The following is a 26200-nucleotide window of genomic DNA, read 5'->3' as shown; positions in this document are numbered from 1 at the left end:
ACGCGAGCGGTATTATCTTCAAATTGATAAGATGCCCGCAGAAGTTGCCCTTGCTGTTCCCATTTTTCAAAATCATAATAAGTCACCCATTGCTCGTATACTTATCTGATTGGCCGGCCCGGAGCTAGAAAGGCTTAAAGCTCTATCAGGAGTCTCACGAGAATTCATCAACTCCTGGTCCCGTCGGAGAAGTTAAACTTTCCTTCGCACCAATTCTTGTTCACGCCTCAATATGTCCAATTCCTGTTGAGCTAATCTATTAGCAAAATCTTCCTCTGTCCCCTAGCCGCCAATTGTTCTTCCTTTTTTCGCTTTTCTTGAACCAAATCTTGCCAAACATTATCGGACAATTTTTGCAATCTGTCAATAAGCTCGGCTTTACTGCCCGTCACCGGCAAATTTCGGAACCTCAAAAAATAATGCTCGTTTTGTTTTTTTTTTGCACAATAATTGACGTCACTACTCCACAAACAATTTTTCAAACAATGCAAAATTCCAAACAATCCTGCCCTGCACCGCGCTGCCGATATACAAGGAAATTCAATAGGTAATGTCTGTTCATAGATATAAGAAAGTGACTAACTGATACGAATTAAGGAAAGACCCGGGCAAGCTGTAAGAATGAAATATGGCCGAACAGGTCCGTACTTTGCTTAGAATTTAATTATTTGGGGTTTTGTTAGGAAAGATACTAAACAATATTTATTTATTTATGTATGTATTTATGTTTAAATCTAAAATAAAATTACAAACATTGTTACGACGAATGGCAGATTTCAGTTGGTGCCAAACATGTTCAACTTTATTTCTAATGGCAAGAGTCCAATATTTCCATATAAATTATTAATTGTTTCTAAAGTCAGATTCTTTTCTTCGGGTGTTAACTCATATTTTTGCTTTTGAGGGTCCAACATATAAGCTATAAAATGATACGGCGTGAGTGCCTGCTTATATCGAGCCTGAATTTTTTGAAGATATATTGTAAATGAGATAGAAGCGATTTTTCTCTGCAAATTGTCAAGAGCATTGGCTTTAATAACTTTTAATAACATGTCCCACTGAGTGACGTACATCTATAAACAATCGGCAACGCTATTCCATCCCACATCACTTGATACGACTAAAGCGTTGCGTCCAGCTTGACTAAATTTCGCACTAGCTAGTATGCACTAGCGCAAAAATAGTTAGCAATTTAGACTGCATGTTCTTTGAGGTCTTATATTTGTAAATCTTTGCACAGTTAATTTAAAATATATGCAGAGCAGCCATATGTTATAACTTTTCAGCCCGTCTTTTCCTCCAAAGGTTTTCTCATGACGGCCATATTTGCTGTGTTTTCTGTCACAAAAGATTATACCTCGCAGTCATATCGCGAAGTATCAATTGTTTCGTAAAAAAGCGCTCGTCCATCTTCAGTTGTTATTCTTGCACATGTAACTGGCACATTGTGGACTTTCGACCACCCGTAATGGACATATTCGCACATTGTCCTGACAGAGAACAAAGGCATTTTGCCTTTTCCTCCTCATACATGTCATCTAAAACGCTTTTCTTGATGACGGAGTATAACCGGGTCGAAATGAGTAAATAGTTTTTTTTACTTCAGCTATATTCTTTGTTTGAACCTCTTTTGTCATCCGAGACAGTCTTTATGCCCCTCATTTAGCTCCTCCCCTATCAAACAATATAAAAGCAGGTACAGAGTAAAATGCGAGTCAGTTTCAATCAAGCTCTGAAGAAACCAACACGATGTTCGGCGAAACGTTAGCTAGTTCGAGTCAACAAAAACCAACGCAGGAGGAATCCAGAAGTTCTATAGTGTTTTGTTGTTTATAAACAATTTGCAAAAAACACCACTTTGCTTCACAACTTTTCTTGGGACATGTTTTAAATTTTCCGCTAAAATCTAAAAGCGAAAAACCTAGAAGTTAAAGCGTGTCTAAGATATTCATTTTGGTAAAATGTCACTGCACAAAAAATGGATTGTTGCAGATCCCACGGCATCGATCTCCAGCTAAGCGATGAGGCGCCGCCCATCAGCGTCGATCGTCTCAGCTTCCGATAGATCCAACAGTTTTGACGCTTAAAACCCGCATCTATCACCATCACTAAAAGTAGACCCAATGCATCTACCTGTCACCAGTTGCAACATCTCGGAAGACGCGTGGCCGCGGTCCGCGATGTGCGAACATCCCTCCACCGCAGCGTACACTTCCTCGGGCAATCTGGACTTGTCCTGGTTCGAGCACCGGATCCACGAGATCCAGGCCGAACATCCAGGCGAGTTGGTCAGGACCGGCAGTCCTTATATCTTGTGTTCCGCGTTGCCGACCCATTGGAGGTCAAACAAAACCCTGCCGGCGGGGTTCAAAGTCGTCGCCGTGGGCGACGTCGGGGACGGCACCGTCGTGACCGTCAGGGCCGGAAACGACGAGAACTATTGTGCGGAGTTGCGGAACTGCACGGCCGTCATGAAGAACCAGGTGGCGAAGTTTAACGATTTGAGGTTCGTCGGGAGGAGCGGAAGGGGTAAGTTCGTCAACATTTTCCTCAGGCGGGTATTATTACCGATAAGATCTTAAAATAATTAAACCTAAATTTACAATTTACATGGCTGTCGCTTTGCTTTGCCAAGCCGCTTGTAATATTTTCTAATCTATGTCTCCAAATAGTCCCTCAACAACTCGGATTTACCACCATTAACAATTACCTGTATTTCTGAAGCTATCGATCAAACAAAATTCGGATACATAAGCTTCGTACTTTGGGATTTTCTGAATCGTTTGTTAATTTGTAGTACGTCTATCTCTGTGATCACAGTTCCGATGAATATGTTGTTTCCTCAGGCGTTTCTCATGACTCACTACTGGGGTCATTATTGGTCGTTAATGACATTGGTAAAAATTTTGATGTCTCTCTTGTATGCTGTCTAAATAATAATTTGCAGCTCAATACTCAAAACTACCCTTTGTCCCCTCATGTTAATAAAGCGTTGGTAGATGCCTCAAAAACCTAGGAATTTATCGTACGTTGCACTAGAGACTTTAACAACAGAAATAATAAATATATTATTCAACTCAAAGTTACAGTATGCATGAGTATTTGGGTCTGCTGTATCCTCAGTATTCTGAGTATATTCCCCACAAATGGATTTGATTATGAGTATCTTAGTGATCGCTATGTGCACATCATTCAATGATATTTAAAATTTTAAATAACTTGTTTGTTTGCTATGCTCATTGGTAATTTTGTTATGAGTAGAGATGCAAAGTCGGTTAAATTAGCGAAGTAGTAGTATTTTTTCGACTGATTACTGTGGTGGAAACAGATAAACAGCTGAATGTAGGATTTATGAAATAGTTTTTACTCTAAAGTTCATAAATCAGCAACAGAACAAAAAAGGTCATATGCAAAAGTGATGATCAGCAAATTTCTCTTTTAGACTGGATGGCTGAGTGGTCTCGAAATAAAACTCCATTTTCCTTTTATTTTTTTATTTGAGCGTAAGAAACATGGAAATAAGAACATAGAAAAAATAGAAAAAAATCTGAGTAATTTGAATGAATTTATCAGCTTTATTTTTTCTTTTATTGCAGCCTTTAAAACGTCAAAGTGTTGGTATAGTTCCTTATAAATTTCGTCCTTTAAATAACTCCGCAAGATAAAATCAAAATGGTTGTCAAAAATTGATGTGTCTCGGAAGTTATGAGCCGGTGCGTCATCTTGTTGGAAAGGGAGATTCTGCCTACTTACAAGGTCAAGCTTATCTCTCAAACTCAAACGGCCAGCGTGCCATCGTATAAATATGGACCAACAATGCGAGAACCAATCAGAAAGCTAAAACGCACTTGTGGACATGGGGGATGTACTGTGCAAATTTTTTGCTTTTTTCCTAAACCCTATGTTCTATAGTTTTTCTGATTTCAAAATCGCAATCAGTGGAAAAAGACTACTAGTTTGTTGATTTAACCGACTTTGTACTTTTACTCAAAGTTACCAATGATGAACACTTTTTAGATCAGCCGGTATAGACTAAATTTCTTTGTTCCCCGTATAAACTCTAGACCTAGTTTCTGTCCACGCCAAGATCAAATATTTTCAAATTTTCAGTTATTTTCTCCAAATACAATGTTCGATCCGATTTGGACGTGACACAGTTAAAAATTTATAAATTTCCGTCTTTTTTTATTATAGTTAATGCCTTTGTTAAGTTAGATTTTAGTTTGTTACATGATGTAATTATTCGATCAATTGCCTCTGTAATACTATTTTGTTCCGGAACCTACCTGTTAGTTGGGATACATGCCTGTTAGGTAGTTTTAAATAAATAAATAAATAATATTTAATGAATTTAATCTAAATTACAATGGAGGCAAAATAAATAAGAACTAAAAGTTTAGATTCTCACGAACTTATATATTTTGACATGACAATTGTTTCGACAATACCGTGTCTTTATCAAATGTTTTCATTTCGTGTAAATCTGAACGTTTACTGCTTATTTATTTTGATAAATGGATTTTCATCAAGCGAAAGCCACATCAGTCCAATTTTTACAATGGAGGCAGTGAAATTCCAGTGAAAATCAGCGTGTTCGCTCGTTTTCCTGGTGAAAATGCGTCAATTGCAATTATCAACCAAAAACTTCAGTTTCTGCTGAAGTTCGTATAAATTATCACAGTAAATGTGTGATATTCAACTTTTTCAGGATTTTTTGTAGTGTAGTAAAATACGTCCTTTTAAATGTGTCGTCTGTCAATGGTCAATAGTTTTCTGCGGAATTTTATGTAATAAATTCTTGACGGTTGACTCCCCAAATTTCCCTTGGTTTAGGGTTATATCAATAAGTATCGCCTCTGAACTATGAAAGGCACCTTCATTTTTGGAAATAATCAAAATCTGCTATCAATATGGCTACATGACAGGTATGCTACTGGTATGTCTCTTGGCAACGTTGACGATGCGGCAATGGTTGTGTTACACCCGAAAGTGTATACCGAGAAATTTCGATCGTTGTTTGAAGTTTCGAGAACCATCAGAATAAGTCACGGTAGATAGTTGTTTACAAAAGGCTTAATATAAGATCAATCGAGCCTTCCTTCGCGTCGGAATGTATCACTTTGGTCATCGGGCGTGGTAAATTGCTGTTCCCCCTTATTTTTTTTTGTTTCGTAAATTCACGGAATCAAAATAACTTGTAAAACTTTTTCCTCTGCCAAAACAAAAGCTCGATATATTGTCCAGAATATTTTGTTCTAGTTTTACTAATTAGCGTTCACAGACTGAAATACAAGTAATAACAATTAAAGCAAATTTAGTAAATATCTACCTAGAACTTTCGCAAATCTTTTTTAGCAATATTTTTTAAAAATATTAGAGACGAACGACCGCCGTATTTTGGATACTACAAGCACAAGCTTATATATAGGCTATTTTTGTACCCTTTCATTTGTTAAAAAAAGGTAAGATAATTGATTACTTAAGTCTGGACCCTAGTAAATAGTAATAGCACTTTATTTCCAAGTGGAAACATGACCTAATTACAGGAAACATTAAATATAAATCACAGTATATATACACAGGGGACGTAAAAACTAATCTTAAATCTACTAATCTTATAACTAAAAAAAAAAGTAGAAAGAAAAGACTTGGTAGTACGGATAATCAGCCAATCGAAGTTCCGAAGTATCGCCTGGAGACCATCATAATATAAATCGCATTGCGACGACAGTTTGTTGAAGGTAACTCATATAATGTAAATAAGGTTTTGAAAATGGATATTGGACCTGGGTAACTGCTGTAAGAAAGTTGATTGATGTCCGCCTTCCAGCCGCAGCACATGAAAAAGTAATTGTTCCAGACGAACAATGGACTCCGTAATGAACTAACTTGTAGAGCAAGCAATTAAACATATTACAAGCAGAAGATCATGATCAACTCCCCTCTCAGGCAGTTATATATTGGTGACCATACCAGCGAGCCATAGTCAAGCTTGGACCTAACGTAACAGTTAAATAACAATTTAACAGTAGCTGAGCTACAAAAATGCCTGCAATTTCTTGTTACGAATCCTAAAATTGTCATTGCACTGGAAACCATTTTAGTAATGTTAGGTACAAAAGAGAATGTCTGGTCAAATAAAATCCCCAGATCCTTTACAGAGGCAAGTCTAGTCAGGATAATACCATCCATATAATAATTAAAGACTATATGAGTTTTTGTGCGGTGGTACGAAACCATATTACATTTGTCGATATTAAGGTGCAATTTATTTTTAATACATCCCTGACCGACAATATTGATGTTGTCATGGAGAGTCATGCAGTCCGCATAGGCAAGCTTGTCGCAGAGATCGTCTATAAATATATCGAACAGAAGTGGTCCAAGGTTAGAAGCTTGAGGCATACCAGAAATTGGAACAAAAAGAATTGATTTAAACTCAGCAAACTCTATGAACTCTCTACGGTTTACCAGATAGGACCTCAACACTGAAATCATCGAATCGAAGAAACCAAATTTTTGAGATGCTTTTTCAATCAGTAAATGATGATCTATCTGATCAAACGCTTTGTGGAAGTCAGCGTATATAATGTCAACTTGACCAATATTTTCGAAAAATCGCTTAATTGCTTAATTCTCAAAAAAGGTGATCCTTTTTTGAGAATAGGATAAACTTTTTCAATTTTTCAAGCTTCTGGATAAACACCAGTTTCAAGTACTAAGTTAAAAATGTGACATAAAGGAGCGCACATTGCGTGGGAACAGTCTCTTATGATAAAACTTGGTATGCCATCAGGACCGGCAGTTATTTTGTTTTTGAGTGCTTTGCTTGCTGATAAGACATCCTGGATGGTAAGCTTAGGTATGTTGATTAGATCGGAATTAAATGACAGGGCTGAAAATGAACATGGATCTGACTGGGATATGGTGTAAACGCTACAAAAGTACAAAGTACAAAGTAAAACTATACTACTAAATTATACTGACTAAATGGTTAGCAATATTAGTGGAGCCCCGCTTGGCGTTTTTTCCGAAAATAAGACTCGGCAATTACCGTTTCGTGTTCGGTCGGTCATTTTTGTTTTAATTCGTGGACCGGGCGGCACATGGCACGCGACAAGACCGCAAAATTTGGCAATAAGTCGGACCACGGGGCACAAATTTTACCGCAGTAGCGTTTAAAATAATGTTGTAATTGGACACAAACACACACATGTCGCGGGTCGTTTTGTATTCCTTCAAAAAAAAACTGTTCGACCGTCGCCTTTTAATTAACATAATTACAATCCGTGCTTACGATGAGTTTGTTACTTTCCGGACCTTCTCTCGCATCCTCTTTTCTAGGCTTCCCTATCCATCCAATCTTGTATTTACGTTCCTCTTCTCTTTATATCCTGCCGAACTCGATTCATCCATTTTTGTTATCGATCATCATCCTTATTCGAACTTTACTCACAGCACATCTGAATAGCTCGATGGAGATAGCACCAGGAAATTCTTCTTCTACCCGGGATTCCTTTCCTTCTACTTTGCCCTGCATGATGTCGTGTGATAGGCGATATGTATTTTCATTTCTCATGACGCGCCCAAAGTATTCAAGTTTATGTGATCTCATCAGTCCAAGGTGTCTTCAGGATTCTTATGTAAATCCACATCTCACGTTGGTGAAAGTGCTTCGAACTTTTTCTATGCAACATTTGATCTCCACAGAATGATTCCAGACTTCATACAGAGTGCTTCCTAAATAAGTGAACTTGTCAACCCTTTCATCGACCGTTATTGATAAGCAGTTCTGTATATGGTGTTGGAGTTTTGTTGAATACCATGGACGGATGTTCCTTATATTTTCTCCATTTAACTTTCTTCCAATTCCATTTATAATAATAATTCCACTCCGGTTTTCCTGCCTTACTTCTCCACGAATTTCTACAGGTTCGGAGTATTTTTCCACTATACACACGACTGCCTTCTGTCCCCATCCCATTTATTATTTTATTTATATTTATTCCGCTTTCTCTCTTACATAGCGATCCGGTTATGCTTAATTGGTTCTATTTGTACCACTTAAGACCGCTTCTCTCCATTTCTTCTGATAGCATTGTTTCTATATCCATTTTTCATTTGATTTCGCTGTTTGTTGTTATTTGCATCCGTGATACTCCACAACTTCTTCTAACAAAATCCGTCTTTCTCGCTTACAGCGTTGTCTGCTGTCCCGTTTTGTTAGTTTCCATGTCTCTACTTATATATTCCTAGTTTTTTCTAGTTATGTTATTATTTGATAAGTAGTTCAATGTACTGATGGCTCGCTTTTGTCGATTAATGCGGTATGGTATTTTTACTTGAGCCTAGGTATAGTCTTGATTGCCTAGCCCAGGTGTAGTCTTGTATTGGGAACACTAAAATTGATTTCTAAACCCATCTCACTCTGTGTCTCATGTAATTTTGCTCATTATATAGTCGTTGTCGTGATGACGATCCCATTTCAAAAGTATTGAAAATGAGCACTAGCTTTTGCAGGAGACCCTTCGTCTGTCTAATTAGCCCGCCCATCTTAATAGTAAAAGTGTTGTTTGTTTACATAGGAGCGCGCTGCTGTGAAACCGCTTTGCTCTTTTCCAATCTGTAAATCTTTCAATGCTGGCTGTTGCACTCTGTAGCTCTTAGTATATGTATGGAAGATAAGTTTGCCATTTTCTATTCCTTTGGAGGATCTTCCATATTCAACAAACATTTATTCTTCTTTTGGTCAAGCAGTTTCACTCGATTTTTCATTTTCCTTAATGTCTGCTTTATTTCCAATATCGTAATTTGTTCTATATCTTCTCGAATTCGGTTTCTTGCAGCATACATTTTTCTCTCATATAATTTATTTCAGTCTTGCATTCTTATTAAGTGAACGTTGAATCTATTTCCGTTTTTTGAATCATCTTATTTATACGTACATTTTTTTCGCAGACTTCGCTTTTGGAATGTTTAACTCCTTTTTCTCTATTTGTAGTGTATGTCATAAGAGAAGTAGTTATTAGTAGTAGGTTCTTTCCTTGCATTTGGGGGCTTTCAGCTCCCTCATTCGAGCAGAGATCGCTGTATGTCTTTCTTTACTTTTCTTAGCATTTCACGTTTTTTTCTATTCTCCCTATTTTTAATTTAATTTTTAAACTTTGTACTTTGGAAACTGGTTTGGGGTGATCGGATGTTTTCGGCAGATTTTAAATACTACTATTAGTGAATTTTTTTTCAATGGTACTTTTAGATACGAAACGAATCAGCTGAAAAGATCGCAATCACATCCTACTTGCTCAAAAGATGCTTGGCTATGCGTCGTCATTGTCACATATATATGTTAAAATGAGACGGTAATTAGTAGCTGATGACGTTCTTGGCATCGTCTTGACCGTTTATAATACAAAACGATATTTTGACAATCAAAACAGCCAAATGTCCCTTTAATCGTAAGTTCATGGTCGCATTACATGGTGGGCAAAACAAAAATTCAGCTTTTAAGCTTTTAAGACGTTATCCATTGTTTCTATAGACGACCTCTGGACTATTGTAAGACTGATCTTATGTTCTAAAGTTGAACCCGGTAGATTGTTTTTACCGCAACGATATGGACGCGAGTTCTTGGGGTTTATTCCTATGTGTGGGTGTGACTTGCGCGTGTCTATGATTCGACAAAATTGCTAAATTATATGACCGACGACAACCGCTAAGCCCACCTCTTGGTCGGGATGAAACAATATAGAGGTCTTGGGTTACAAATCTGCAAACGACCTCGTAAAAATTAACGGCAATAAATGTTACTATGTGTCGCCGTGATGGCTTTGCCGGTAAATTAAAAGGCGATAAACGTCGGTCTAAGTTTTTATTGCCCGCTCTTGGGCCAAAGGGCGTAATTATTCATGTCGAAGGAATTATCAAAGGTGTCACACATTTTGCGCAGCGTCTTTTATTATATTCGGTTTCAAAACCGCCGTAATAAAGGTGGTTTTTATGAATTTTGCCTTATATTAATTGCTTTTTGCAAAGTAATACTTACTCCGTTAGACCCTGTTCATAAAACCAAAGTTTCACCCTTCGCTCCTTTAATCTTGTCATTGTTCTTTAGAAAATTCGAAAATTGGTGTTATTTCGGAGACCGATGTTGGATACTTAAACATAGTTTACAAAACTAAATCACATTTTGTCAATAACAATTTTCGATTTTATTAAATTTAAAGCACTTTATTTTTGCATAAACTGCATACTTGTCAATAAACCTCGTATGCAAAATGTTTCATGAAGAGTTTCTCATGGCTTATTGAGCAAAATTTATTTTTTAATTTAACATCTGACAGTTGTATTTTAGGTTTTAGACCATTATGGACTTATTATAAACAATACCTTTTTGGCGTGAAATTAATAATAAAAATGTTTTTTATATGGTGCCGACTTAATTGGCCTCACTCTATAATATAACCGCCACTTCCATTGCGATAAGATTTTCTTGGGACTTACCGCAGAATTGTTGCCCAATCGTTAAAACGCGGATGTAGATTTTTTTTTGCGGACTGTATCTTCGAATTTCTGCGTTATAGGAAAAATTTTCTTTTCCAGGAAAATCATTCTCGATAACCATAACTATATCGACGAGCCCGCCCCAAGTAGCGACGTATAACAAGGCGATCAAAGTGACCGTTGACGGACCCAGGGAGCCAAGATCGAAAACTGGTAAGTCAGCTTGGTTCAAATTGTCAATGTAGGTTGCATAGAGTGCAGAAGTGCCAGGGAAATGTCTTAAAAGTTTAAAAAAAATGCATTTGGTTTTCGCGGTCTTTAATTAAAAATTTGTGTCACAGTTAACTTAATTTAAGGGAAACTCTGGAATTCCAGGATTTAAATTCCATTGCGAGGTTAGGTAATGCTTCCCAACCGGTTCGCAGTGCAACAAAGTGCTTTTAAGTTTGGGTTGTGAGTATGAAGAGAAATAATATAACATATCACTACAAATGGACACTACGCAAAATTTGTCAACGTGTGTTGATTTTTATATAAATAAATTCAAGATGAATGTCAATTTAAACGTTTAATATAATAAATAATAATAATAAACTTGACTATAAGGCAAATGTCTTTATAGATGATGTCATAGCAAATTCCTTTTTTTTAAAATGACAGATTAGGCAAAGTAAAGTATCATGTATCTTCGCATTTTTACCACTGATAGCAATGTAGGGGCCATCTGGGTAGAGGACATTTTCCAGAGTTCCTAGGATTCCCACTTTGCTTAAAGCCTCTAGAAAGCCCTTCCTTGTTGCTGTTACATATTGTACATTTTACGCTACTGATAGTTTGATATTTGTTGTAAGACTTGAATAATGAGCACTTAAGTCGTTAAAATTAATAGTGCGATCTGATGCACCAGAATCCAAAGTGAATGTAATTTTGTTTTTATTTTCTTCGGAGTATTGTTGACTTCCAAGCATAAAGGCAAAACTTGGGGTTTCGCTTGTGCCTAGCTGGATAATTTTAAAATAGATAGGCTTCTCACAATGACAGTTGTCTTTGATTGCTTTTTTGTGAAACCGACTATTTTCGGGCATTTTTAGGAACTTGTTCTGCTATTGCGATATATTCGACAGATTTTCTTCCCATACCGGAGGTTTCTTGTCACTTCTTTTGCAAAACCAAGGAATGAGTCTGACAGATACACCACAAAAAACACTTTTCGCAGTACGTCCTAGTTTTCGCAACTCTTCGATAACCAGATCATGTTTAACAGCTATTAACACTATTATCGATATTCACTAAACACTCTAAATCCCTGTTAATTATTCATGGTGAATATTATAGAAATATTTAATTTCTCTTTTAAAACGAGCTTACTGACGATCCGCAATGTATCTAACAATCAAGTTTTAATTTTTTTTTACAAAAAAGGAAAACTGCTTTCTTGAAAAGAACCCTCGAAATTAATTTTTGTTAATATTCCAACAAGATATTATTATTATTTTATCATCACCATTTATCGAGCATTTAATATATGGATAAGGGAGGATTCAAAAAAGGCGTGGTTTATTAATCTTTTTAGTTATACATATGTCGATAAATATTTTGCATACATTTCTCTAGATTTCTCGACTATCATTCGCCAAAATTCGTTTCGTCGGTCGGGCACGGATAATTGTACTCCTCGTGTTAAAATGAAGAAAATCCCAACCTAACCAAAAATAAAAAACGATTTTTGGTTAGTTGGTTGACTGTTGTTTGTTAAGATCGTTTTTGCACATTTAATTTAATTTAATTAAAATTAGCATAAAATATAGAACAGAATAACAGCACTACTGGTAGGTATTTGTTATTTTCGTATTCTATTCTGAAACCTTTTAGGACATAAAAATTTTAAAAATTTGTGTTCATAATCCCCAACTTAAATTACAGATGTATCCTGTTTTGATACATTTGCTGCATACGAAGACGAATCGAGGACGCATCTCAGATCTAAAAATTGCGAAAAAGTAATGAGAGATTTAATCTGCAAGAGAGGATAGATTCATTGGATTGATTCGGCTAAATAAGGAGCTAGTTCTCAATTTATTTAACGAATTGCTCCCACACATGGAAAATAGTAATATGAATTCAAGAATTCCAAAGCAAACAAGAACTGATTGCGCAACAACTGTCGAATCTCTCCAAACTGAACAAGGAAATACTCAAATTAAAAGAGCTTTTATGAAAAAAGGTGGACCCAGGAAATATTGGCTGTGTAGATAGAACTCATATAGCAATCATCACACTGCATGAAAATGCTATGTCAGCAGAAAAGGATTTCATTCCAAAAACATGCACATAACAAGTGGAGGTAACGGATTAATAAATGATGCATTTATTTGGCGTGCTTTGGTGATTGGAAACTCAATATCCTGCAGGAAAGCTATACATATTTTTATTTTTTGCTCTTCACTATGTATTTCGAGGTATACTTTAATGGATGCATTGGTGTTTTTAAAACTCGATTTAGATGCATAATGGGGTTCTCAAACTATATTGTACTCCTGAGGAAGTTGACAGAATTATTTGTGCATTTGCGGTTTTTGCAGTAAGAAATTGTTAATAGATATTTTAGACAATAAAATAATCTGAACGCATACGCTGTAGCATTTTTATTATTATTTTTTAATTGCCTACAAAAAAAACATCACTAGGAAACTATTAAAAAAAAAAACAAATATTAACACAGAAAATAAAATAAAACAAGATTGCAGAGACAAACTAATTTTCCGTTTATGTAGAAACTGTTAAATTAAAAAAAATATTTTGACTCCAACCTTTTCAGTAATTGTGAAAACAAATCATTGCGTCTTTCTTAATTTTGACATAATTGGAGTAAACCAGTAAAATAATCGACGCTCAAAACAAACCAAATATATATTTTTAGAGAGAAACTTTTGAATTGAATTTCGGAAATACGTTCGGCTCCATCGAACCTATCCGAAAGCGCTTACAGAGTTTAAAAATGGTCCATTACCGAAATAATCTCTTCGTCTTCTAATAAAACGAATTACAGAGTCCCACCCCAGGGGCACGCGGGCACGCTACTGATCTCGCAGGCGAATCCCTGCTCCCATTGTACAAATAACCATCGGTCAATCGGTAATAGAATTTTACTTTAATCATACCGATCGCTGGTAATGAGCGAGCGAGATGGAAAACCAATTTAAGGAGCTCGTTCACGAATTTTTTTGCTCGAGCATTGTGTTTGGGTTCGGGGAAGGCGTCCGGTCATGTGTAAAGTTTCCGAACCATTCGGTGGTGGTAATTATCGATTCGGCAGATATCACTACTCATTTTAGATTTGTTTAAATCGATGATATTACGCTCACATTATGCTCACATCTTCTTGGCGACGGCATATGGATAAAAGATTTAAAATGTATTTGTTTAATATTTTTATGAAATGAAATTACACTGGCAAAAGAGAAGTGACTAAGGGAAAGGTAGGGGAAAGCGGGTAACACTGGGACAGTAATTTGTCTTTTCTTATTATTTAAAACGAAAAAGAAAATATATTTTTCTTTTGTGTATCTGATAGAAGTGTATATCTAATTTGATTTTTAAATGTGGTTTAGAATGAAAATCATAACAAATAATGACAATGAATTTGTCATTTGTCTTACTGTTCCCCAGGTATGTGGTACAATGGAGACACTACATTAACTAAGCACTATTAATTTTAAAAAGTTATATCAAACCACCAAATTTACACTAAATCACAACAAAATGGTTATTAAGTGTAGAAAAACGGTAATTTGCAACGAAGATCCAGGTTAAATTTAATTTCAAACGAATAATAAGAATTCTGCCGTTTTATGTTTCCATAGTTAATCGGATTTGGTAAAATCACTTTAATAGCACTTCAATAGTGGCAACATCTGGAACGTCTGGAAAATAAAACTTTCCTTCCATTTTTAGGCTTTTCCTTAAAAATGTTACTACCAATTCATCATTCTTTGATGATAAAATTTTTCCAATGTAGTAAATGGGTTTGCATAGAAGCTGAAAGTCTCGGTCATCTGGGAAATAGTTTCCATCTCAACAAAAAGATCAACACGGTGAAATAATAACCGATACAATCGAGATCAAGCATATTGAAATTAATGAAAAACAACCAAGTGTCAGGTCCTGGTAATATGTCCTCGAAAACCCTTCACCTAATCAGTGAAAAAAACTTGAACACAATAGTAAAACTATTCAATAATATTTACGACATTCCACACCTTCGGGAAAATGAGCTCCGCTATAAGTTTATCGCCCAATGCCCAATACCGAATAACAAGGCACTTCCTAAAGCTTTTCCTTCGAATCCTCCACAAAAAATGTGAGGAGGTAAGCAATCAGTTTGGATTTAAAAGCGCATTTGGAACTAGAAAAGCCATATTTAGTTTCCTATTGTACCGAATTGCTAAGACCAAAGAAAAGGTCTTTTCATATGTTTCATCGAGTATTTGGGACTTGGAGGCAAGGATAATAAGGCTGATCAGTAATCTGTGCTGGAACCAAAATGATAATGCAGGGGCAATCAAAAGGGAGTTAGACAAGAGAAGGTATATGTTTTCGCCAATGTTATTTAACCTGTACGTGGAAAGGAAAGAATATTTGTCGGATAGCCCTACCGGCATGAAAATAAACAATAACGGATCTGCAGATGACACTGTTATACTAGATAATGTGAATGACCTCGAAACTCTACTATGTCGCATTAATGAAGCGAGACAGTGAACAACTAGGTCTAAAATATCAACATGGTTGTTAGCAGAAACAATATCTCACGAGTACGAAAGATGGACTCCAGATGAGGGGAGACGAGGCTGAATCGAACAAGTTAGAAGAATATTCTTAAAATTTCCGAAATATTTTACGAACATAACCATGAACTTCAGTCTTAGATACAGCATGATGGAATCTTATGTCTGGTGTCCTGTGTCGTACGGAGGGAGACCTTTTTAGCAATATTATCTAGTTTTGGGTAGTTTTATCTTCTTCTTCTTTGGGATTTCCGAATATCACCCTTAGGAAGCGCTTTTATAAAGCCTGTAGTTAGTAACATCTTCATAACTTCAAAAAGTGTAATAATTATGCTGTTTAATCCTGAATTCAGTTGTTCGGAGATAGTTCTACCAGAAAACGATGTTTTTAATATCAAATTCAAATGATCTCGGCTTTAAATGAAATTCTATATATATCAAAATATCGATACATATTGTTTTCCGTATTCTATCCTTATTTGTGCTTATATTTAGCCTTCTTTTTTTAAGTATCGATACACCAGACACACCGTATCGATCTGTGAATACGGCCCACAGTGGCCTTTTATTTTACGTTTTACATACAGCGGTGCTTCATGACAGATGGCATTATGCAACATACCATTGAAACATCAATAGGAAACACTTTTAACCGAACGGATTTTTAAAATTGTAAAATCGATACTTTTATTGCAATCCATCGACATCGATAATTATCGATACACTTGACGATAGCGAACAGCTGAGGATTCATCCTCGTCGTTTTGATACTTAACAAAAAATACTCTGCTTTCCTACAAAACTTTACCGGAAAGAGGACTCGAAACTTTTCACCAGCGAAAAGAGACCGTCCGCATTAAAACTGCCACTGACACGAAGCTACCCCACGCACACACTGACACAGACACACACACACGCGCACGCAGAGAAACCAATCACCGACAAATGTGTCAGATGAGCAATTTACAAATCTGCTATTGCTGCAATTACAGGCTCATTATTGCGTAAGTAATTACCCCATTGCCGGCGCGCGGTGATTCCCCACCCGTTCGCGCCTCACCCCTTCGTCCCGACCGGTTTCGACAAAGCCGGTCCATAATCGACGTACGTTTTTCCGATTTCGGGAAAGTCACGCCAAATCACTAGGAACTAGGTCCGCCGTGCGATTGGCTACATTTCTCGGAATAATATTCATAGATTGCAGAATTGAAATTAAAAACAGATTTAAACCAGCGGGTTAGTTATATTTTTTCAATGAAAAGAGCCTTCTAAAAATAAAAGAGCAGGATAAAATAAACTATTTATGTGTTTATTTTGGCTCGAGTTTAGAATCAACTAAAACTATTTCTTTCAACTAAACTACTGTACAACAGTTTGGGGAGCTGCCCCCAACAAATATTTGACTTTACTCAGACGGACAAAAATACATAATATTTAAAATAATATATAATATAAACAAATTGTATTCTCATCAAAATTACAAGTAGCAAATAATTTACAATTAAACCAAATATACGTAAAATATAATGAAATTCTTAATAAAGTACCACTTAATGGTATTATGTATACGAATTTCATGGTTCGGCAGCTAAGTAAATGTAATTTTATCTTATTCTTAGTTTTATATTATTATTGTATCAAGACTGTCCTTATCCTTTGTGGTATAAAATACAAATATATATAAAGAATGTAGTCTTTAATATTTTTTATTTCATTTTATCTATCTTGTATCTTGTATTTGTAAGTGCTGTAAATTTTGAATACATATTCAATACTTAGTAATCAGTGTCGTTAAGTTTTGTCTCAATCGTGCACTGGAGAAGTAAATGGACCTCTTGGTATTGAATATCAATCCCAGACTCAATGTTTCGCCTCAGTCCGAATCGAAAACTCGGAGGCATATCATTACTAAGCGGTTTCCGTCGGTAATTTACTGTAACTCGCCTCGTTGCTACCGGCTCTGACGCTTTTTTTTTGTTTCAACGGATCGAGCCTGTTCGATTTGATTTTCCATTTGGTGTATCATTGGCGTTCCCGTTGGATTTCAACCGCCTGATCGCCGCACAAATGCGTAATAGTAAAATTTATCGAAGTTTTATTCGATGTGTTCTATGGGGTGTTTATTATTGAAAATTATTATTATTTGGCGACAAATCTTTGATTGGAACACAACACAACATGTTGGCAATTTGAAATAAACATGTCGCTACCACTTCCGGTTAACCCGGAAGTGATTTTATATATTCATATTTTTAAATTTATGCCTAAATCAGAATTTTTATTTCAAAAAATATTATGAGGGTGGGGATGAAATCAACAACATGCGTTGTCATTTTATTTAGAATATTCTAGACTCGCATGTTTCGTCCAATATTCTATTCCAAATTCAATCGAAATCGAAACGCACTAAAATGACATCCGGGGAGATCCGGAAAAGTGGTGACGCGCCGATCGATGGCGGCCCAATTTGTGTTGCCGAAATTTTACATTAGTTGGGTAAATTATTTAAATGACAAAAATTGCTATTGTTTCCAACGACGCGTCCCGCAGGACGGCCACGCGAAATTACACGCCAATATTGGCCCGTTTAAATTTCATCAACCCCATTACATCGCGGGACATTGGGGGATTCGGACGTAAATAAATATACCCGCGCGGCACTTTTTTTTACGCTTTGGGGCGACTTTTTTGGGATAAATATCGCGACGGAGGGATAGGCCGGTTTGTTGACATCTCGGGCGCACATAACCACATTCTTCTTTTTTAACCGCACCAGGGTTTTGTTCGGCGTGACATTTCGAAAGAAAAGCCGCTATAGGCATACCAATTATATTGAGTTTATAGAACTATTTATAAGATTTAAAAGTAGCAATAAAAATTGAAATCAACGATAATAACTGCAAAAAACAAAATGAAATATATTTACAACCAAAGCAACAAAAGCAATTTCCATTTGAATGGCCGTCCAATCAAATAAAATGGTCTAGGTAAAAAAAATCTTGATTAAAAAAAAAACTAAAAACTCCAATTTCGGTACTGGAAGAATTCAAAAATTTCGGAAAACTGTATACACAATTTTCTACCTATGCTTAGTTTGTTTCTTGTTTGTGATTATATTTAATGTAGTTTAATTTTCTAATGTTATAACGTATATGGGATATAACGTACTTCCGCGTATTACGTACATATTTTATCATCAAACGAAATCCAAAAGCATTTTAATATCCAGGGAGGTTTCAATACAATTATTTTCAAACATATTTTAAAAAATAAGTGCAGTGTAACAACACTGACAACTTGTTTACCGGTGAATCCCCTATACATTTCCGCGAAACAAATCTTATTGAGTCCGATACATCCCTATTATCAGAAGTGCCTTTTGTTTTTGAGTTGATAGAAGATGCAATATGTGGTATTCCCGCAATTACTGATGGCCTGTCCTGCCTGACTAGAGAAAACCTATTAAAATGTGCAAAAGAGCGTTTCGAATTTTGTTGTAAACCTATTCATTTTGCAGCAAATCTTCTTGATTCCCGTTTTAAAGGGAAGCAAACAAATGAAGACCGAGTTATATTGGCAATTGATTTTATTTCGCAAATGTCTCAATTATTCAGAACTGAAACCGGAATTTTTAGTAGGAATTCTCTATGGGAATCTGCTAGCAGTACCCATCCAGTTATATGGTGGCAGGGGTTATGTACCTCGCAGCCACCTATGCCAATTCCTTCGAGAATTTTAAAAGGACCTACATCGTCCGCTTCGTCAGAAAGAAACTGGTCTTTGCATGGTGTTATTCATACTAAAAAAAGAAACAGACTGACACAAGATAAGGTACAAAAGTTGTTGCAATTCAGTCTACTTTAAATTTAGAAAAAAATGACAAATTTGCCTACGATTCTAGGCCAGTTCCGCTTTTGCAGCGAGTTGAAATGGATATCGAATTAATTAGGAATATCCAGGACGGCGATACTGCGGAATCAGAACCAGATTCTTTCTCCGAAGACCTTCACGATGAAACCCCTTTAAGTGTACTGGCTTTGCAGAAATGACGTTTTTTTACATGCATTTTGCTTGCTTTGTCAGTTCTTCTTCTTTGTTTTTGTATACATTTTTGTTTTGTTTATTATGTATTCTAGAGTTTATGTTTTGTTAACCAAGAAGTTCTTATTTTATTTTCTTTATTATTTGAAATAAAGTAGGCAACTTAATTTTTGTTTTTTTTTTATTGAAGCAACTTATACTAACCTATATACATATATATCATCATATATTAACTCGTTTAGCTGTCTGGCATTTAATTTTAAAAAAGTCAAATTTTCCGTTTCTTTCCAACTTTTCCGAGGTTTGGGAAAAAAACGGAAAAAAATCCGTGTTTTTTTCCAAATTTTCCGGTTTTTTTCCGAACCGTTATATCTCTAATCGGGCCATAATAAAATGCCTTAAGACATATATTACCGCAGATATTTTTTGTATCGTTTGATCCAGTCCTTTGAAAATAAGGAATCTTTCAACGTCACTATTCTAGACTCCGTAAAATTACTTGTATAATGTTGGAATGATGTTACTTCTACCACTATTTCAAACTCCTGTCGACATGCAGGTCTGATAAAATCGGAAGATGAGTTTGATTGAGACGATAACTTACCTCTGGTTCAGTGGTTCTAGAAGTACAAAAATAATGACGACTAACTAACACTGAAATGTATCTTCCTGAGCTGGATAGCTTCCCGGAGAATGATGAAGTTTTACAGCCAAATGATCCTCAAAGCTCTGGTAACGAAAGCGACGATGGTTTTCAACAGGATGAAGTACCAAGTTATTCTGAAGCGCTTTGTGCCGCTAAAATTGTTGCAAATTTTGTACAATCTACAAGCGTCCTGGAAGGTTGAGAAGCACATCGAAAATATGAAATCTGTATTGAGAAAAAATAAACACACAAAAATGACAATTTTTTTTACTCAAAAAGAATAAATTTTTACTTGTATGTTGTAAAGTTTATATAGAAAGATAAGTTTTTAGTTTAGGTAGTTTAGTTTCTCTCGTTTTGCATTACCTATATTAGTGTTTATTAGTTTCCTATTTTTATATAAAATAAAAATATGTACATACCTACATAATTTTTTTTGTGTGCTTTATAGCCCCTGTAGATTGTTTTTTTTTTCTTTGCTTAGGAAATAATTTCTTTATTTTTTTATGTGAAACACCATTATAAATAAATAAAATAAAATGAATAAAAGAATACTCCGATCGTCTTAATTAACCGGTCACTGACCACTTCTTAATTGATTAATTAAAAAATGTTTTAAATAACGTTTTGCAATTGTAGAGTGTTACCCATCACTATTTAATAATAATATGTACATTATTATGTGTTTGTGATGTCCAATTTACCTATAGCCAGCCCTATTCAAGGAATACCCGAATACGATACTAAGCGATTCGGGAAATCCCAATAATAATATCGACTAAATTTGGTTTTCAGAACGACGCGACTGCGGCCTAACGCACAAGATACATAAATACAAATTTCATGGAATTTTAAAGAACAACTCAACAAAAACAATAAAACTAAAATTAAAACACAACAGGAATTAGACCAGGTGATAGTTTTATGTCCTACCCTCAAAGTATGAAAGAAGATACAAAATGGGAGAGAAGGCATGGAAAATATTATGTTACGCGGATTGTGTAACTTCAAGCATGAACTTTTCAGCTTACCCCCGTAAATGTAGAAATAAAATGGTGTGCACTAAAGCTTTTTAAATGTTAGTTTATTTTTTTGTCGATTCTCAAAAACATATCCATATGCAATGCAACGACAACATCTAATTTGGTCGTTATTTGATTTGAGTTCGGGGTAAATTTTCGTATGGATTTGCTTCACAATTTTTTAAGCGCAAACGAATGCGTGCCGCTGCGGCAGCTCTCTTTTAAATCCCAATATGTAAGACGCAATTTAGGAACATAAGTCCGTAACAGGAACAATGACGTCCGTTAGAACTGATCAAGGCCAATTAATGTTTTACGAAAGTGAAGACTTCACGGGTTCAGTGTTTTCTAAATTAAAAGGGATGTATGTTCGGATCTCGGTCCGGAAATATCTCACAAAATAACGTTCTACTACCATTTCTAAAAATGCAAACTTGTTGCATAATGTACTATTTTCTACTCCCTTCTGTAAAATACCTAATTACACACCGATATAGCGTGCGGAAAGGTTCATTTTACCATGTCAGTTTCTTGTCCCATGGATCGGGTGTTTTCGGCTTGAATTTTGACGTTTGTCAATTCTGACGGTCATGAATATGTTCGTGTTGTTTTGGAAAAACGAATATTCGTAGAAAAAGTATAGTCTGTAAGACATTTGGTATACTTTTTAAACTTTTTAAGTGACGCGTTTATTGAGCTTCGCTGGTGCCAAATAAAATCCTGACTCATTCGTCGCATATTATTCTCTGAGCCAAGTGCACATTAGAAAAATATCAATTACATTTTCCATTGCGTTAAAGACAATATTTGGTGGAAAAACAAAAAAAAACACCTGGCCAGCAGACGAGCGGTAGTGCAAAAATTGAGAATATAACCTCATAAAAATTGACATAAAGGTGAAACTTCAATATTAAATTTATAATTATTAAAGTTTTTAACCAAATAGATACGCTTTATGATTCTACAGTCCCCCGCTCTGGTCTATCTAAAAAAATCTTGATACCTCAAAGTAATCAGAGTATCAGCTATATTATATTAGTCGTAAACCGTTGGTTAATCCAGTAGGAACGCGAGGGGTTAAAACGGTTCTCGAGGTAATAATATATAACATTTAATATGGGAAATTTCTACCATTGCGTGTGGCAAATTATACCTATATTCGAAATACTATATCGGTTTGGGGTTCAAAAAAAAATCGTGCAGGTATACGCACACGTGTATTTATCCCGTGAGGAAGAGTAGGCGCTTTGTATTGTTTCGGCATATCGACACGAAAATGAGCGTATTTATTCAAAACGGTGCACAAAAAAACATCTGGCTTGCCTGCGTCAATTGTTTGCAACGAATATTCGGAAAAAATGGCGTTGCTGAATTGGGGAACGCTATGAACGATACATATAGTTATGACAAGTAGTTATTTTTACCATCGTCCTAAAAAAAGCAAAACAAATAAATAATTTTGCTTATTTTTTAAAGTAATAATCCGCGAAAAACAAATCAAGAGTAAGGGGGTAGTACAATAAAATATAGAGGGCCGCGATTTCAGTTTTTCATTTAAAATTTATTTTCCAGTATCTGATATTTTATTCTTAGTATTTATATGATTTTTAATGAAATCTAAAATATATCAAAATACTACAAATTTTCTGGTATCCAATCATCTTTTCTACTAGTTCAGGTATTGTCAGTTATCCATATCCTCTTTTATTTGAGAAGCCGTTCTACACTTTAACTGAAAGTATTTTATAACTCACTTTTTTTTAAATCTTCAATTTTTGTAAAAATATCACTGTTGTTTTCATCAAAAGGCTGTCAATTGAACGGGAAAATTTATAAAGAATCTAGTTATATTGAGGCGCCATCTCTATCAGGTTCAAAACTTATCAGCCCACCCTCGTATATTCCAAAATATTTACTATTTTTTGAAACTTAACGAGTTGCTACTGAAAAGGCCACCTAAAAGTTCAATTAAATTTAAAATATTTCTAAATCACATATTATGACCTATTATGTTTCCTATTAAGGGTCCTTTTAATGTTTTCGAGAACTTTCCACAACGCGATTCGTCCTTTATACCGGACTGATCGGGGGACACGCGAAAGTAATTAGAAAATTATACGTCACCGTCATTAGGGCCGTTTTCCCCTAATTTCCCGAACGGACAATCGATGGCACAATAAACTCTTCGCAGCCGGGGAGAACAGTGGCGCGTTTTACCATGGAAAATTCGCCTATTTTTCCACCAGAAATAACTGAAACGGCCGACCCGGAAAAGCATTTTCCGTAATTTTGTTGAATGCGCAAGCAGAAAAATTGCCTTAAAAAAACAATGTTTGGTCGTGAAAACAAAATAGTATTTTCAGAAACTTAGGGCCAGCAAAGAACGGAGTATAAGGCAAGCTATTTATTGTCACAGATCCTGATAGGATTTGCCGATCCGGAAAGGCATTTTCCGTAATTGTGTTGAATGCGCAAGCAGAAAAATTGCTTAAAAAACAATGTTTGGTCGTGAAAACAAAAATGTATTTTCAGAAGCTTAGGGTCAGCAAACAACGGGGTATAAGGCAAGCTATTTATTGTCACAGATTCTGATAGGATTTGCCGATCCGGAAAAGCATTTTCCGTAATTTTGTTGAATGCGCAAGCAGAAAGATTGCTTAAAAACAATGTTTGGTCGTGAAAACAAAAAAGTATTTTCAGAAACTTAGGGCCAGCAAAGAACGGGGTATAAGACAAGGTATTTATTGTCACAAATCCTGATAGGACCTGTGATAACTTCGAAAATACAAATACGATTATTTAACACACACTGCAACAGTTTCCCTGAGAATATTGACAATGAACATGCTAAAATAGAGAAAAAAAATCTAAAAACAACCATATTAAGATACTATGTAAGCTATGTTCACCTAAAATTTTCAGAATTATTTGCCATTAAAATTCGCGTAGGTATACTCAAATACCCTTAAAGAAATTGCGTTAACTAATAGAGAACTGATGAAAATGAAATGAATGAATGATTTAAATCCCTTTAGAAGCTTAAACGAACTTCCCATTCGTTTCACCGATTTTTTGCAATTTTCGAGGATCACCATTTAAAAATGGTTTGATAGAACAACGCTACAATTTAAAAACATACGAGCTTTATTACAAGCAATACGTTGCCCTTAAAAAGAAAATATTGATGTCTCCGCCATCTTTCACTGTCATCTGTCATTGAAATAAATAAATAATATGTTGACCCTTGGTAATTGGCCGTGTGCGATCTATTTTTATAATATTACTCATATCGTTGGAATTTAAGCGTTATTTTACCTATTCACTATGTTTACTGGATATGCTATGGATTTTTTTATTCACTGTATTTTAGTTTATAACAAAAAAAAATAAATAAATAAAAAACTACGGATTTTCAAAAAGTCTAATATTTTTCCGAAAATATTTACTATGAATAATTGCCGATTTAAATTTGTCGCGTGCGGCCGTGTCGGATGGGGTGGAGGGGGGGCGTGAAAATTTTTTTTGCGTCGCGCGTAGCGAGAACAAAGTATTCGTAAAATATTTGTTTAATTAACATTTGGCCCGTGTGTGCGTCTATATGTGTAGGTGCGCGTATATAACAAATTGCGTCGGTATTATACGCGGGCACGTCGCCCAGCGTTCGTTGTTGCCATTACAAAAGCGATATTCGTAATATTTAATAAAACAAACGAAATTTTTGATTTTCATCAACAGCGATAACCGCAAACGGATGATATTGTATTTGTGGTCGCGCGTTCCAGTTATTTTCAGATGCAATAACTGCGTATTTGTTGTATATACAGTGTCCCTCATAATTTTGACTGCAAATGAAGTTTTTATTTTTTTTTACTATATAATTTTTTGTATGCCGTAGCTTCTATTATTTCCGTTCCAAATTTACTATAGCGTGCCAAAAACACACTAAACACTTCCATATTTTTTACAAAAATATACGGTATATCTTCTTATTATTGTTCTTTACAATGTACGTAACGTTGGGGATGTCTATAAGGGACACTCGCCCATTGCCGAAACTCGTCGAGGTAACTAACCACTACTGAACTTTGACATGTTCAAAAAATTTTAAATTTTAATGTTTGCAAATACATTGTTGTAGCCGCATTATTATAATAAAATGGCATTTACAATGTTCCTAGGGAAGAATGTTTTTTAACACAACATTCTGTACTGTACTACTGTAACTAACCAAAATTAACCAGTCAAAATTTGTTATGTTAGTAGGCCGTAATGGGCGAGTGTCCTTAGCTGACTTGCCCAAAGTAATACAAATCGAATTATATCTCTCGAAGCCATGATGGGTTAACATAAATATTTGTAACGGAAATAAGGCCCAATTTAGATATTAAAAGAGCCAGTAATTTTTCTGCCATAACTCTTACAGTCCCTAATATGTAAATAGCCCTGAACCTCCACTATGTGCTGTCAGGATTAGCTTTTTATCCCTGTTTATATATTATTTTAGATATATTTTTTTATTTCCTATAATTTGTTATTACAACTTTTTAATGTAATTTGTAAAACCTCTAGATGAGGTGTCAATCCAGACTTATAGAAAAGCTATAATAAAAGCTTTTGCTTAAGAAGTACTGTTGGCCTAGTATGCCAGTTGTTAATTTTAAAAAATAAATTAAAATTTAATATAAAACGTATGTAGGTTTTAAATAAATATATAAATTTAGTTAATTTTCTCTCCATAATAAACATGTTACAGTAAAAGATTTGACATGTGATGATCAAGATTAGAAATTTTATTATAAAAATAACAAATTTAATTACGTCTTTATGATCAACTATGTGTGTGCTCTTTTCTAACAATTCTGGACCACGAAGAAGTGCTCCGACATAGTAATTAAGATGTGACCTTTGACGGTGATACCCTGGCGCTTATCACCAGACACGCCATGTTTCAATTCTGGGACGACCGGTATATAATGCGCGCAAACCTGTGGGAAACCAGCGCGCTGGTGTTTACGACTTGATGTTATCGGGACTACAGGAAACCGACCTTATCGTCCGATTCCAGCGAAGTTCCCACACCATCTTAAGTTTGTGAACGAACGAGAGATTAGAAGGGAATTTTTATACGAACGAAAATATACACGTCACCCGATGGGACTTTCCTGGTCACCGTGCTTTTGTTCGGCGCTTTCCATGATACGGAT

At 35.4% G+C, this 26200-nt stretch overlaps 1 protein-coding gene across 3 annotated transcripts in view; it reads left to right on the top strand.

The window, feature by feature from the left end:
* Positions 1 to 26200, top strand: part of LOC132699193 (segmentation protein Runt-like) — an 87120-nt gene that overhangs the window by 1558 nt on the left and 59362 nt on the right. For 2 of the 3 annotated variants that reach the window (XM_060665771.1, XM_060665769.1), the window contains exons 2-3: positions 1993 to 2529; positions 10600 to 10713. In XM_060665771.1, coding sequence (XP_060521754.1) covers positions 2124 to 2529; positions 10600 to 10713 — 520 coding nt within the window. In that variant the 5' untranslated portion in view covers positions 1993 to 2123. Of the gene's footprint in view, positions 1 to 200; positions 548 to 1992; positions 2530 to 10599; positions 10714 to 26200 lie in introns of those variants that run through there. The other variant, XM_060665770.1, reaches the window with a different exon arrangement.

The sequence above is a fragment of the Cylas formicarius genome, unplaced genomic scaffold, assembly GCF_029955315.1.
Source record: "Cylas formicarius isolate icCylForm1 unplaced genomic scaffold, icCylForm1.1 PGA_scaffold_3__17_contigs__length_32017465, whole genome shotgun sequence".
NCBI classification, from domain to species: Eukaryota; Metazoa; Arthropoda; class Insecta; order Coleoptera; family Brentidae; genus Cylas; species Cylas formicarius.
The sequence above is the reverse complement of the archived record's forward strand: the minus strand, read 5'-3'. Positions and strand labels throughout refer to the sequence as shown.